The sequence below is a fragment of the Meriones unguiculatus genome, chromosome 14 (assembly GCF_030254825.1).
Source record: "Meriones unguiculatus strain TT.TT164.6M chromosome 14, Bangor_MerUng_6.1, whole genome shotgun sequence".
NCBI classification, from domain to species: domain Eukaryota; kingdom Metazoa; phylum Chordata; class Mammalia; order Rodentia; family Muridae; genus Meriones; species Meriones unguiculatus.
Window position 1 is genome coordinate 66,689,545 of NC_083361.1, and position 16,277 is coordinate 66,705,821.

Genomic DNA, 16,277 nt, shown 5'->3' on the forward strand with positions numbered 1-16,277 from the left:
TCCACATGCAGAGAAAATAAATAGATGCTCTCTCCCATGCTCAGAATGCCTGGCCTTCAAGCCAAATAAGTAGACAGAAGATCATACGCACTATAAAAACCATAAAGTCTGAAGCTAAAAGACCATAGTCAAGTATCGATTATGCAAATCCTTATCAATGAAACTATAAATGATTCTTGAGTAGATTTCTAGTTCTCAGAGTCCACAAAATGCAGAAAATGATACCTACCTCCCATGCCTCTTGTAATGGTAAATCTAAGCTCATATAAGCAAAAGCAAACCTGATACAGCTACAAAGTTGTGTACAGCAAATGTTATTTATTAGAAATTGATTGCTATCTTTACTATTATAAATATTAAAGCTGTTATTGCTAATTACCTGCCGATCAAGAAACTAAATGCTGATAAAAGATGAGATTCTGTCTTTTGAAACAGAGTGCGCTTAGTGAAAGCATCAGAAGACAAGTCCAGAGATGGGGTGGGTCACTGTCACCGAACACAGTATGTTCAATGTCATCCAACCCAAACAGCCCAGCCACTGGTTAGCTCCAGTGCTTGACACTCCTTCCCACCCAACCATTACCAGCACTCCGCCACCTGGACAAAGTCTCCAATTCCGAACTTACAATTCCCGAAGACTCAGCGTCTGGAAGAGCTGCCAGGAGAGTGTAGTGAGCCGATTACTTGACAAGTTTCTGCAAAAGTGACAAATAAAAGCGGTAGTTAAAGGACAGGTCCAGCATCAGGAATGCCCACGATGGAGAACGTGGTCGTGAGGAGGCAGGCTTTTTTTTCTGCCTCTTTTTCTTTACTCTAATGTTTACCTGATATGTCTAATGATGTAACTATCATTATGTATCCTGATATATATGGCTAATGCTGTATTTGCTAATAGTTGAGGCCAGAGGGCAGCTATGAAGTGGATGCTGAAGCCCCTTTAAAGGGTAGGGTTTTACACATCCAAGAAACAATATGGTTCTTTTGGTTACCCCTCCATACTACCCTTTCATAAACACTCGGGAAGCCTGTTTAAGGCAACTTCCTCTAGACAATAGCTCAGAGGACAGCCAAGCCCACAACAACCTTTAAATCCACACAGGCAGGAAATCTTCAGGTTTCTTATAACTTCTTCTCACCCACCCCTCCCCTAGAACACATGCCCATTTGAGAGATCAAGATATAGCCTTTTATTCACACATCTCTTCTCCTAATGGCTATTTAATTGTTCTCATTAGGATGTACAGGGGAAGGGAGCAGCCATTAGTCTTCTGAATAAAAGAAGAAACACGCCCACGGTCATTACTTTGCCGGGCTCAACAAACAACTTTTGAAGCGATAACATCCCTTAAAGGCAGTAGTTAGACACTGAGAAATAAGTGGCAACCCAGGAACAATGTACTCATCTGCTGATGGGATCGGATAGCAGTGCTGATTCCATCTAGATAAACATCCACCCATACATGAACATGCACATATTTGTATCTATTAAACACGTAGGTAAACAATGCAAACACAGAATCTTGCTTATACACACACACACACACACACACACACACACACACACACACACGGGCTCTGCACCGAGTAGAGGAGTCAAGCATAGGCTATCGTGAGGCCCAAGAGGTCAACCGTTGAGAAGAAAGATGGAAACTTAAAGTCCAGATTACAAATGAGTAAGTAGAAAGAAGTGTATCAACAAAATGACATGAGTAATTGGGAGGAGTGTTACTGCACTTGGGTGCTTGGGGAAGAACCTTCCAGCAGGTAACATGGGACCCTAGAAAAGAAAGAGTAAGAATGAGCAGAGGGCCCGGAAGAAGCCCAGCCAGAAGTGAAGTTAAAGAGACTGACAGGAGATAAGCAGGAGAGGGATTCATGCCACATTTACAGATGTTGAGAGGAGACTGTATTACTCCAAAGAGCAACAGAAGCCTTGGGTGGCTCTTATTGGTGATGTATCATAAACTAAATAATGCTATTTAAAATGGGAGGCCAAGACTAGAAGTTGACAGCCTGGTTAGGGGACCTCAACTATCTTCCACACAAGAAAGGAAGAAAAGAGAAGAAGAGACATGTAGTGGAGGTTTCAATTTCTTTAAAAACTCAATTATGTTATGTAAACATGTTTTTGCTTTAATCCTAGTGATATGGGGCTGCTTTAGTTTGTCCACGCCTGTTAACTATGCTAGTTTTGTGTTCTGGTAGGGACGTGTTCTTTGCCAGCTGCAGATAGCTGAGGACTCTGGGAAGGTATAAACACCAGACCCAGGAGAGAGCCAGAGGACTCTGAGAAAGAAGAAGGAGGCTGCAGCTCCCCTCTGCTGCTCCTGGTTGCTGTTGATTCAGTTTGATGAGAAAAAAAGTTAAAGATAGCATGAAATGAAGATTGGACATGCCCCAAGGACTTCAACAACCCTAAACAGTAGGAAGTAGTAAAGAGAACTATGCCCCTTCTCCCACTAACCTTCTTTCTCTCCTACCTAGTTTTGGAGGGTTGTAAGGTATTAGGACAAATAAGAGTTGGAAGGGAAGAAGATGCATAAGGAACTCAAATAATACAGATTTTAAAATATGTGCTACAGAGAGGAGAGCAGGGAGAGGAAGGAAGAAAAGAGGAGAGGGAGGAGCGAAGAAGAAAAAAACCAAAGAGAAGAGATAGGTTCAAGATAAGTGCTAGAGCCATCAGAACCTGCAGCTAGCTCTTGGTATGGAGGAGAGTGCATGGTCATGTCAGGGATGTCAGGGTTTGAATATTAAATGGCCTTCAAAGACAGAAATTTTGAATGTTCCCTCTCAAACTGGTAGCACTATTTTGAGAAGTCATAAAATCTTTAGAAGACTTTACCTAAAGGAGGTAGAGAACTAGGGATGAGTCTTTGGAAATACATTCATTACCTCTGTCCTCTTCTTTTAGTACTGTCTGTCTCCTGTCTATCAAAAAGAGAACAGCTGTCCACACGCCACCTTGATGGAATGCTTAAGGACATGAGACCAAGAAACCACGGAATCTCTGAAACCATGAGCCAAAATATTCTTCCCTAAGATTTTATGTCAAGCCTCTTGTCACACAACAAAAACGTCACTAATACTACTGAGGTATTGAGTGAGATGAGAAAGCCAGGTAACAGATTACACTTGGGCAGTGGAACCAAAATCATCCTCTAAAGCAGATAACAGAGGAGAGAAAGGTAAAAGAAGGGAATGGCAGGTGGATATATTCAATTAATATGTTGCATGCAGACATAAAAATGTCACAATAAACCCATCATTTACACAGGTAACATCTATCAATAAGAGTTAACAAAGGAGCTTCCTGGTCCTTGCAAACATTAAGCTTATGATGCTTGAGAGTGAAAGCAAGCAGTCTATCAGAGAAACGTGTTTGTCCTGAGAATGTACTGAGTATGAAACAAGAACAGACATTCTAACATAAGAACAGTTAAGGAACAGGGCAGCCTATTTGTGATAAAATGGCTGGGTCTTACTCTGTCCTGTACTGGCTTACTTTCTAAGATAGATTAGGATGCTATTGGTAGAGCAACCTAACTCTTAGGGTACACGGGAATGCTGTCAAAAGGGAAGAAACCACTTGTAGATGCCTCCAAGGTCATCTGCTTTGTTTTCTTCCCTGTGTTTATTGGTGTCTATGCCCGAAGACTTTGAGCCCACAAAAAGCTCTCCAGGAAGACCCAATGATCCCAAGCGGTGCCCACCAATCTGCAGGGCTGAGAGTTCTGGTGTGATGTGACATGTTCAGTAAGAGCCATCTTGAGCCATTCATCATGTTCTGCTTTACAAAGCCCCTGTGACTTCTTCCTACAAACTTCTACCACTACTCACTTATGAGAAGAACTGGGGTCATACAAGAACTGTATCAAGGTCATTTAATGTAATCCCTGAGGACTAGCTCCCCAAAGCAAACCCTCGCTCCCAGGAATGCAACAGTAGGTCTCACGAATTTTTACAGAGTCACTTCCAAAACATAACCAGTAGCCTTGGAGCTCAGAACTTGGTATCAAAGGCCACAGGTTTCAGTACCAATGTCTAGGACTTGATTGCCATTAGACTGCGTGATGTAACAAATCAGAGTGCTTGGATTACCCAGGTAGAAAGAAGCCTTCTTACTGTCTCTGTTCTTCATGCTTATTGTCTACTTATAACAACATTCTTGGGAGTAAAATCTGAACAGTGGGGGCTGAAGAGATAGTTCAGTCAGTAAAATGTTTATGGTGCAAGCATAAGGACCCAAGATGAATTCCCAGAATACGTATAAAAAGCCAGGTATGGAAGAACAAGTTTGTAACCCAAGCACTGGGAAGATAAAAATGGGTGAATCCCTGGAGCCTGGCAGCCAGCTACCATCTCCTAAATAATCGTAGAATTCCAGATTCTGGTAAGAGATCCTATCTCATAAAAACAATGCATTTGGTTTCTTAAAAATGACAACCAAGTTTGACCTCTGGCCCTTACCTATATGTGTTCATATGTGCGCATGCACACACACACACACACAAACACTTAAACAAGCCCCAAACTTCCCAATTCACAAGGGTATACTGGCAGAAATTTGGGAAGAGTCCCAGCCTACACCTTTCAGTCCCTAGTTTTCTTCAGCGCTCCACAGAACACAACCGGTGCCATGGATGCTGAGCACTGGCAGCCTGCAGGGACCCCATGCTCACTGAGCCTGGAGGCCTGTGGACCTGATAAAACAACACCACTGGTCAAAGAGGCTTCTAGTATGGACAAGCCGCCCTAGAGGCAGGACTGGCCCAGGTACACTGGGCAGGCTGACTCCTTTCCCAGAAAGGACCAGGCAGAGATCCTGCCAGGAGTTCCGGGGAGCCCCAGGCAGAAAGCAGGCTGCCAGCCACGTCCTCTTACAAAGGTCATGCTTTGCTACATCAGGCAGAAATGTCAAGAGAAAATTGGATTCTGAAAGAAAGAAAATCATAGGCACTCTGGGCAAATAAAGAATAAGAAATAGCATTATCCCCCTCCTTACTACATGGGAGAGACAGCTGGGGGCCTGGGACAACTAGCGAAGCGGAGTGAGCTTTTGCTCTTCCACGGGGGTGGGGCTTCATCTCCAGCCCACTCCTCCTCCACCCATCAGGCCCACCTGGAGGACAAAGGTTCTTCAGATTCCTCAAGCACTTTATGAAGTGGCCACTGTGGCACTCATACACTATGTCCACACACACATACACCCTCACAGACATTTCCACATACAAGGACACTGCCACACAAGTCCCAGGAGAAGGGTACTCAGTAACCTGTGCAGCTGTACCCAGAGCACTGCCCTAGAAGCATAATAGAAGTCCAGAGACAAACATACTTCCCAAACACAAGCAGGGTGTGCCATCCTCTGGCCACCCTGTCCTTTTGGGCATTTAATCATTCTCATGACATAGGATAGATGGAAAAACTGAGGTCTGGGGTTTTGATGGCATTAGCATCCAGATGGACAAAACTCACTGCCCCAGTTTTCCTTCCTGCTGACACCTCACCTGGATCCATCTGTCAGCAGTTATTGATGGTCTGGTTATGCTGTTCATCAGACAAGAGTTTAATTAAGAGTCACCCTGCCTCTGAGCCCTGTGGCTGCCTCCTCCTGGTGCCTCCTTCCTAGCAGATCCATTGTCATCTGCCTCTGACTTTTGCTTGGGTCAATGGCTAGTATCTGAGCCACCTGACCATCAAATTAATTTGGTGAGTGAGATTTTATGAGATGAGACATTAAACACTTTTCCAAATCCACTCCTCTCTCTCCCTCTCTCTCTCTTTCTCTCTCTCTCTGTCTCTCTCTCTCTGTCTCTCTCTCTCTGTCTCTCTCTCTCTCTCTGTCTCTCTCTGTCTCATCTGAGACTTCCAAACAAAGCCATTAATCTTGTCCTGCACAATTGGCTCCCTCCCAGCCAGACTCTGGGGTCCAGAGGTAATAAACAGTGATGATGGAAGCTTTGGAAGGAAAGCGATATAGCCACACAGATGGCCACACTCTGGACCCTATGGAGAGACAGGGCTGAGATGGCCCTCCCTGCACTAACCATGCAGAAAACAGGGATCCTCTGAAGCAATCTGCCACTCCATCTGCTAGGCAGACCCTGGACCTTCCGAAGAGAAGCACCCATCTTTATTTAGCAGGAATAGCCCTATGCCTGATAGCACCCTCTAGGGTAGGAGTCCTGCTACCCTATAAAAGGGTCATCAGTATGGACTTGCTACCATTAGGAACCAACCAGAGAAGCTCTTCTGTGCTCCTTAACATTTGGGCACTGAGACTAGAAAGGGGGATAGTAGGGTCCCACCAGCAGAAATTCTGAATCCACCAGAGGCTGGCGGATACCCTGGGTTAAAAGTGGAACAAACTTTTAGAAGCAGCAGCTCTTCTAGCAGAAGCAGACTCCGTGGCAGTATGTCTTCCTCTTCCGTTGCATTAGGGATGGCTGAGGAAAGTACAGGACTTCTCCATGCTTTAAACCATTCTGTTCCACCCATGCACTGCTCACCCAGCCAACCAGTCAGCCCTGACCACGTACGTCAAAATCACAGAGCCCTCTCCCAGCTGGCTCCCATTCCAACTCCTAGATGCTCACCCCATCTCTGCAACAACCCAGCCACTCTAACATAGGTTTGGGCTTCTAGAGTCATGAGCTGAAATGGTGCCTTCCCCACAAATTTCCATGCTGGAATCCGAAGAACGTTAATGTTATTAGAGATAAGACCCATGGAGAGGTCACATTAAGAAAACAGGAGGTCATTAGGGTTGGTTATAACCCAACTTGAATGATATCTTTGTAAGAAGAGTTGAAATGGACATTGGTGCACTCAGAGGCAAGACCCTACAGAGACACAGGGAGAATATGGTCATCAACAAACTAAAAACAGAGGCCTTGAAAGGAATCAAACCTGGAAGTACCCTTAAGCTTGGACCCTGACCCTCCAGATCTGTGAAGAAATAAATGTCTATCGCTGAGGCCACTCCAGCTGTGGTGTTGTATCATAGTGCTCCTAGAAAATGAATACACCTGTCCTCAGTCCTTTCATTTTACCCAAGGGCCTTAGAACCAAATTGAGTGCCCCACTATAGTCCGGGAAGGACTCCAAGCCACGGCTTTCTGTGTATTCCTCACTCTGTATATGCATGATCACACATGAACCAGCCTCCCAGACAAGTTCCAGCTGCTAATATCCAATCTTCTACTGGTTCATTTGTTAACCCCCTAGGTATACTCCAGCCTCCCCCTGCGAGAGATTAGTGAGATAGAAAAACAGAGAACCGGAAAGATGCTCAGCTCACATCCCAAAGACAAATTCCACCATTGCTGGATTTTCCTGGAGGCTTCATTCTGCAGCTACTGAAGGGCATCACATGTTTTCTGTGTGCTCAGCACTGCTACCCAGAAACCCCCTCCCAATCCCATGGCTCCTAGACTGCAGCTTGCCAGTTGGAAACATCACAAGCCAACCTTAGTTATTTCTTTCACAGGAGCAGTTTTTGGAAGGTGCATCTCTCCCTTCCTTAAGGTCTAACACCTCCTCAGCTGTCTGGATGCCCTCTTCTTGTTTCCCTCCACACACACACACACACATGAAAGAGTATATATATATACATATATATATATGTACATATATATATATGTGTGTGTGTATGTATGTATATACATATATAAGTTATGTAGCTTGGTCATCTTGCAGAACTCCTAACAGTGGGAGCAGGAGCTGTCTCTGACTTTTTTTTTTTTTTTTTTTTTTTTGCCTGCTTTTGGGACCCTTTTCCTCATACTGGGTTGCTTCGGCCAGTCTTAATATGAAGGGAGGTATTGCCTAGACTTATGCAACTTACTATGCCATGTTTGATTGATACCAATGAGAGGCCTTTCCTTTTCTGAAAAGAAATGAAATAGAAATGTATGGGGAGGGAAGAAGTGAGGTAGGAGGTAGGGACTAGGAGGAGAATAGGAGGAGGGGAGGGAAGAAAAGCGCTGATGGGATATAATAATAATAATAATACATGACCTTAGTCTTAATCCATGTGAGCATCTATAATAAAATATCATAGGCTAGGAACCAGGGGATAGCTCAATCAATAAAGTGCTTACCATGTAAGCATGAGGACCTGAGTTAATCACCTAAGTCCATGTAAAAAAAAGCTCAGCATGGTGACACACACTTATAATACTAGCAATGGGGAAGAAGAGACAAGTGGATCCCTGCAGCCCACTGGCCAGCAAGGCCAATGTAAGTTCCTGTTTCAAAACACAAGGTAGATGGATCCTAAGACTGTCCTTTAGCCACTATGTGTATATACTCCCATACACACAGCAGACATACATAAGCATGCAAATATCCACACACAATCCATAGACTAGGTGGCTTACAAGCAAGAGAAATCTATTTGTCGTAGTCCTGGGCATCCTTGGGAGATCAAGGATCCAAGGGCAAGCAAGTGAGCAGTAGCTTGTGATGGCTGCTTCATCATGTGCAGCTTCTTTTCTAACTTCCCATGCTAGAAAGGACAAGGAGTTTCCCTCGGACTTTTTTTATTAGCGCATTAATCCCATTCCTGAAGGCTCCACCATCAGGACCTAATCACATTCTGAAGGTGTCCCTCCTAACACCATCACCTTGGAGAGGAGATGCTCAACAGAGGAATGTGTGGAACATGAACATTCAGACCCCAGCACCCACCTCCCCTGACACACCAAGCTGAAATTCCTCTGGAATTACTGAAAGCATAAAAGGAAATGTCTATTAAGGAGAATCCCCCTGTTGCAGCAGCAAACCATAGATAAGAGTTTCCTGAGAAGGAAAAAAATCATGAGCGAGAGATGTGGCTGACATTCTACTGACCACTTGCTCAAGAGCCAGGAGTTCACACCTCATGGTCTTGACTCTGTCATTTCAGGGACTGTCAGTGATTTGGCGGGGGGGAGGTGGTGCCTCATCACCAGGAGCTAATGGCAGCACTGAGGAAGACCCACAACACATCGAAAATGGGTGCTGGAGCCCAAGCTTCCTCTTGAAGGCCAAGAAATATTTTTCTACAACACTGATATATTTTATTTCCCTCAATTAAATTGTTGTAAAAAGGGGTGGGGGTTAAAGCCATCTGAGTCATTTTTATTCAGCTAAATTACACTGGATGGCTCATTTAATGAACTTTAATGAAGCCAAAATGCTTTCTCTAATCAAATCTCAAGTGACGTGCCTGGAGTCTTGACCTTACATCAGGAGACTGGAGGAGGCTTTCTCTAAATTGCCCTCTACTGGGCTAGGTCAGTGCTTTCCAAGGGTGGGTCCCTGAGAATCTGTAGTTTGTTCACCGGCATTATGGACTATGGAGGGTATCATAATATTTGACTAAACATTCTACTGCAGAAAATCAAACAAGTTTGTTGACTACAGAATTCCACAGGGTCTTGGCAGGAGAAGTACCTGGTTTACTGAATCTTTCAAACTTATTGGACCAGAGACCCTTTTCTATAGCACATCCACCAAAAAAGTCCGGCACGCTCATCCGACACCCCATACATAGAGAACGCAGTCCTAGACCAAGACTCAGCAAGCCCCAGCTAGCAGGCTGGCAGTCTATTTTTGCAGTTTTATTGGAAAGCAGCCATTCCCGCCCATCTTTGTGTTGCCTATGGCCATATTCTAAGCAGGATAATCGCCTTCTAAAGATACTCACACCCAGAATCTGTTACACACACTCACTGTTCACTTACAAACCAAGGGGACTTTGTGGAGGTGGTGAAGGGTGTGAACCATGGACACTGAGAAATTACCATACGCTATTTTTTTGCCCAAGTGTAACCGCAATAGTCCTTATAAGCATACACAAGACCTGTGCAGGCTCAAGCCACACAACATTCCAGAATAGAGACCCGAAACAGGCGCTAAGCCCCAGCCCTTGGGGACTATTGGTAAATGGTAGCTGCTAGGAGAGGAGCATTAGTCTTGTTTAGAGCTGTAGTCGAACACATTTCAGTGGATGGTCACACACCAAAGAATACATACCAGCAGTAAAGGGACTGAATGAGTTTTTAGAATAAAAAATGGACACAAAGTTGGGTGAACATGGAATGAGGGTTGTATCTGGGAGGAGTTGGGGAAAGTGGTGAATGTGAACAAAATACAATGTATGAAACTCCCAAAAATTAATAATAAAAAAATATGTTTTTCTTAAGTGGAAGCAGAAAGCAGGTAGAAGGTCAGATGGAAATGTAGCCGTAAAACAAGACACAAGAGGACGTGGGTGTTGGCTTTGAAGATGAAGGAGGGGCTGCGAGTCTCGGAATGTGTATGGTCATTAAAAACTACAAGCATCTAGAAACAGATTCTCCTAAGGTGTCCAGGAAGGATCATGGCCCTACTGACACATTAACTCTAGACTAGAGAGATCCACTGCACACTTCTAAGTCACAGAAGCGTAAGATACTATGTTTGTACTGCCTTGCATCACCAACTGTTTTAATTTGTTACTGCAGCAATAGAAAACTGATACAGGTTGCGCTCACTTCAGCACAGTGGAGTTGAGTAAGTCTGAAATGCTAGGTGGTCCTTTCCCAGGAAAAGCTTCTATGCTGGGCTGGCATTTTCTGCTTTTCTGTTTTCCTTTCATTTCCTTCTTGCCTGACTTTCTTTTGCTTGTGTGTGTGCATATGTAGGTGTGGTTTCACATATGTGTGTGTACTTGTGGAGATTACCTCAAGTGTTCTTCATCATGGGCTGTTTACCTTTTATCTAAGACATGGTCTCTCTGGCCTGGAACTGGACAAGTAGGGTAGGCTGCCTGTCCAGAAATTCCCAGGAATCCTCCTATCTTGGCCTCCCTAGCACTGAAATTACAAACAAGCATTCAGTATCTGTCTGGTTTTATTTGGGTTCTGGGGGTTGAAATCGGGTCCCAAGTACTTTACTAAGTTATTTCACTGAGTTTTTAGTTAGTTGGTTGGCTGGTTGGTTGACTGGCTGGCTGGCTGGTTGGTTGGTTGGTTGGTTGGTTGGTTGGTTGGTTTGGAGACAAGTGTCTCCCTACGTACACTAGGCTGCCCTTGAATTCTCAGTCTTCCTTAAACTCCCAAGTACTGAGATAAAAGGTGTATACAACCGCATTAATCTAGATTGGCACTTTTCAACAGAAACTAAACACAAGGCCCATATGTCATCTAAAGTTTTCTATTAATGTGATTTCAAATGGTAGAAAGAAGTGCCAATATACTGAAAATATCAATTCAACCTCTAATCACTATCAAAACCACCACTGAGATATTTTTCATAATTATGTTGCTGTTGTTTTTGTAGTAAGTCTTTGAAATCCATGTGCATTTGACATTGAAAGCACATATCAATTAGGACCAGCCACCCTTCAAGTGCTCAGAAGCTACAGATGTCCAAGGCAAAGCACTACACCATCTGTGAAACCCAGTTGTTGACTAAAGTCCTCAACATCTGGGAAAGTATAATTACAAGCTTACAAATTCAAGTCAGGACAACACTGTCCCCAAATCCAGCTGTCAAAAAGCATGTTCCATGAAAAGGAAAGTACTGTTGTCTGATGCCATCTCACCGAGTGGTTTCTAGCAAACCCACAGGCTAGAGAAGCTCAAGACAGGAATTTAGGGACCAGAACTTGAACATGCTGAGTAGTGTTGGGCAGGACCCTGCTGCATACATAGGAGACCAGATGGGAACAGAAAGCTGGACTCTTCCACAATGTTTGGCCCATTTGGTTAAATGGAATGTCTATCTTATAATTCAAGCATTTCTATGAGAAGACCTCAACTCCTGTTCCTTCTCATGGCCCACCTCTCTCCATCCTTCAGCTCTATCCCATAACTATCCCTGACTACTTACCATGACTAGAATGGTATCTCCATGCTAACTGTTCCTGACAGCACCCTTATGTTTCCTGCAGGCTTCATACCTCTGTTCCTCATCCTACAGGCCCTCGTCAATGGTCTTCCAAGAAGACAGCTTGTGTTTGCCATTCTGATATCTTCTCTCCCTCCTCTTTCCCCCTAACTGAATTTTGAATGGGCATTTCCCACAGCCCACATCTCAGACTGTCAGCTTTGAATATCAGCTGTGTGTTTACTGCCACCCCCACGGTGCTGTTTTCGTTGGAAGCAAAGAACCATTTCTCTTCATCTCCCATCCTTTAGAGTACCAGAGCCTAAGTTCAGTATATTCACTGCAAATTCAACTGAAGTCTCCCAATATTCTTTTGAAAAGCTGAATTTCCAAAGGCCCTGGAGGGAAGGGAATTTTTCCTTCTCAGAAGCCACAGTATAAAAAACAAAGAGGACACAGCAGGAAGAAGGCCACAGAACAAAGACAATCCCAGCTGCAGCAGGCATGGCTTCTGCTTCTTCCCACTTCCTTCTCTCACCTACACACTGATCTGGAGACCTCAGCCTCACTCTCCACTGCTGGGGATTCCTACAGCAGGTCAGACTTGCAGGGAGAGGGAGGAGCAGCCCTACAACTCCCTTTAAAGCAAACACACACACACACACACACACGCACTTGCACATGGGCACACACACAGGCACGCACCCACACATGCCTGCATGTGCACACACACACACACACACACACACACACACAGGAGTATAGCACATAAATACACTACACTGTCAAATACCACATAACATGTACCACACACCACAAACTTACATTCACTTGCAGGCTTGCACTCATGGATTTGCACACTCACCCTCACTCACTATCAAAGTCTGGCCCCACCAGAAATAGATGAATCGCTCTTCTGCAAAGGATGAAGGAGCTCTTCCTCTTGACCCTTCCCTGCCTCTGGCATCCACAAGAAGGTCTTTCCTAGCAAGAGACTAGTGGATAGCCCAGACCTGGCTAGGATTCCACTCCTTTTGCTGTCTCCAGTTCCAGGTTTTCTCTCTGACTTCAACCTGGCCAGAATATCAAGGCGACAGCCCAGCAGGACTAGGGTGAGGCCTCCAGTTTAGATCCAGGAGCTGACAGCCCTTCCCTGTTCCCATGGGTGCCTGTGTCAACACAACCTCCCAGTCTCAGGGTGGAAGGGTAGGCTCAGAAAGCCAAGATCCAGCCTGAGGAGACCTCTTTTCTCTGTGACTGGACACAAGAGAAAAAAAATGAAGAACCTAGTGGTTAGGAAATTCTCCCAAGATAATCCAGCAAAGGGTAACCAAAGTGAGGGTCAGGAAATGTCCCTCCTCCTGACACCCACATTAAGGCAGATGAATAGTCCTCCCTTCTCGCCTGGGTCCATTTCTGATCCTGTGAGTGATGGGGACGGGGGGGGGGGGGGGGGGTAGGTCTTTGCCATCACAGGAGTCTGTATACCTAGCCCTTGCTCTGAACTTCCCATTCCCAGCATCCTTGTATAATGTATATAATTTCTTGGTACCTCAGTTTGCTCCCCTGCAAATGGGGGAGGAGGAAGTAATAAGTGGCCCATCCCCACATACGCTTTTGAAAGTGACTGAGGTGTGAAAAGCAGCTGCCACAGGCCTATCCTTTCTTCATGGCACAGCCTCCCCCAGTGAACAAACATCATAGCCCAGGCCACGATCCTCTGCACCCACAAATAGCTTAATGTAATAAAACACATAAGACGATAAAATAATATGAAAAACAATTTCATGAGCCAGCAGGTAGCTAGCCCCCTCATTTCTACACCGTTGTCCCCTCCCTCCGCCGGTGGGCGGAGCCCGGATGACCTTCACCTGCCATCCGCTGCTGGTGCAAAAAACGGTAAAAGGGTGTTCCATACCAGCTTTGTTTCCTCACATTGTCTACCTCACACCAGACCCTGAGTGTTCTGGAGGCAATTCTGGGGGATTCTGCTCCTTCAGAGTTTCTTTTCAAATTAACTAAAAGCTAATTGACCCGAAACCCGTGGGCTCTCTGGAACCCCGGGGAGGCGCTGCAGGGCAGGCACTGAATTCAGGCTCTCGGCCAGGGCCACCCACATGGCGCACAAGCTGGGCAGTCAAGGCCATGGCCCTAACCGGGGCTCTGTGTGATCGATGACGTGCGTTCTATTTTTTTTTTTTTTTTAACTCAAAAGCTGTCGTGACCAAAACAAAACAAAGATTCAGTCTGCTGAGCGGCTGAAAGAAGAACCGAGAACCCGCTACACAGCTAAAGGCGGGGCCTCTGGAGGGAGGAAGGGAAGCAAGGTCCTGCCGGCCACGCCCAGGCTAGGAAGAAGCTGCCCTTGGAAATCTGAGCCCTGGAAAGGACTGTGGCGACCAACCTGCCTAGAGCGCTTAGGTGGAGAAGACGGCCACCTGCCTTTGTTCTAGCATCCACCTTTGAGTTTAAAGGAAAATCTGTGACTGTCTTTAAAACATTGAAGTTGTGGGCACAAAGCTACTTGGGGCTTCGTCCTAGGCTCTGATTCTGCCAGCCAGTGCTTCATTCAAGTCCTCCTTTAAGAGGAGAGCCTGGGGAGAACGCGGGCTGAGGGAGGGCGGCTTTAAAAGAGAAGTCCCTAGAAGGCTTCTCACACCTGGTAACTTAGAAGCACCCAGGGGCTGGAGAAAAAAAAAAATCAGCATCGCCAGGCTCTCACCACCTCAGGGAGTTTCTGATTAGGTAGGATGGAGGAAATTTGCATTTCTGAGAGGTTCCTGGAATGTTGTGACGTCCCTGTTTTAGAACTACGCGTAGAAAACCACTGATCTGCTGAGTTGTTTTTTGTTGTTTTTTTTTTTTTTGTTTTTGTGTTTTTTTTTTTTTGGTTTGGTTTGGTTTTTTTTTTTTTTTTTTTTTTTTTTTTTTCAGGTAGAGTTGACTAGTTCCCCAGTCAAATCCACACCCCAGGAAGCTGGTGGGTCATGCACTATGATGGAGAATATGCCCACTGGGACATCCTGTTAGGATGCAACAACTTCCTGCACAGGCTCCTGGGAGCAAGTGCCACCATTAATAACTGGAAAGGGGATTTGGCATACCCCATTCGGAAGTTGGGGAAGGATGCCCAGTTGGATGGCGCCAGTAGGCAGTAGGGCAAAGTGCTGTTGTTGCACTGAAAACTAACAAAATGGAAAGAACCTGCCTGCTCCCTGCTTTCATGTGCCTGAGTGCAGACAGACAGATGTGGGTGAATGCACACACACACACACACACACACACACACACACACACACACACAGTGGGGTGGAACATTTTTATAGAGGCTTTTTCCTTTCTTTCTTTTTTTCCCCAAATTCAGCTTTGAGTTTTCCACCTGGAGATCTTTATGAAAGCCTGTGGGACTCCCCCGGCCCAGGCTTTTGTGAACTCCATGCACTGGGAACCTAAAGGATAAAAGCAAAGGTTATAAACAAAAGAGCATGAGAGGGGCCACCAAGAAGGTGCAGGATGTCCTAGGACAGATATCAGAGGAGTAGAGAAGGAAATGAAGAATGGACATAACTGATCACAGATACAGAACACCCCAGCAGTGTGGCCTCAGAGCTAGCGGTCTTGCTTCCTGCTAGCAGCAGCAGGGGGAGGCGTTGTGTTTACTGGGATTGTTACTCCTGGTCTTCACATGCCCCTCACCTGTCACTACCTCCAGGAGAGCATCACACTGTTTGTATCCGTGACCATAGGTATCTGCTTCAGCTCTGTGGCAAACATCAGGTTTTGGAGACAGCAGAAAAAAAAAAAATGAAAGCCCAATGAAGAAGGCCTGGGCTGCCATTTGTCTAATGCAGAGCCCAAGACTAAGATAGTAAAGGAGGACTGTAGTAACAAGGTGATTTCTCCTCCTATAGTGTCATAAGGAAACAACAGCACTGTGGCAGACATAAATGGAATAGGGCTCTCTCTCAGTGGGCTCCATCCTTGCTCAGACAGTTTCCAGTTCCATTCCCCCATGCTAAGCCTCACTCCTTTCCTCTAAACTTGATGGAGTATCTCTATCACCTTAGGGGGGTGAGCATCAAATGAAACAGTACATACAGGCACCCCACGTAGTCCTTGTCACCTGACAGGCACTCAGTGGTAAGGGAAGATTACCAGTAAGGATGCGTAAAGGGTAAGTCTGATGAGATAACACCTCAAAAGACAACTGTGAATGAATGGGAATCAGCCAGCAGAGAGGGCAGGGAGAAGGGGGGCCCAGGTTCTAGTTTCCAAATCCTTAGAAGAGACAGGCACATGGAGGGGAGCCATCATTGTCACAGGAGCAACCATTGCACTATACAAACTCACTCAGCAGATGCAGCTAAATGGTTTCCAATTAATTAACTGATTACATGATAGAACAGAAGGGGATTCGA

General features: G+C 45.3%; 1 protein-coding gene across 7 annotated transcripts in view; it reads right to left on the bottom strand.

The window, feature by feature from the left end:
- Positions 1–16,277, bottom strand: part of Ntrk3 (neurotrophic receptor tyrosine kinase 3) — a 385,009-nt gene that overhangs the window by 287,287 nt on the left and 81,445 nt on the right. For all 7 annotated transcript variants that reach the window (XM_060367388.1, XM_060367387.1, XM_060367392.1 and 4 more), the window contains one exon: positions 627–695. In XM_060367388.1, coding sequence (XP_060223371.1) covers positions 627–695 — 69 coding nt within the window. The remainder of the gene's footprint in view (positions 1–626; positions 696–16,277) is intronic.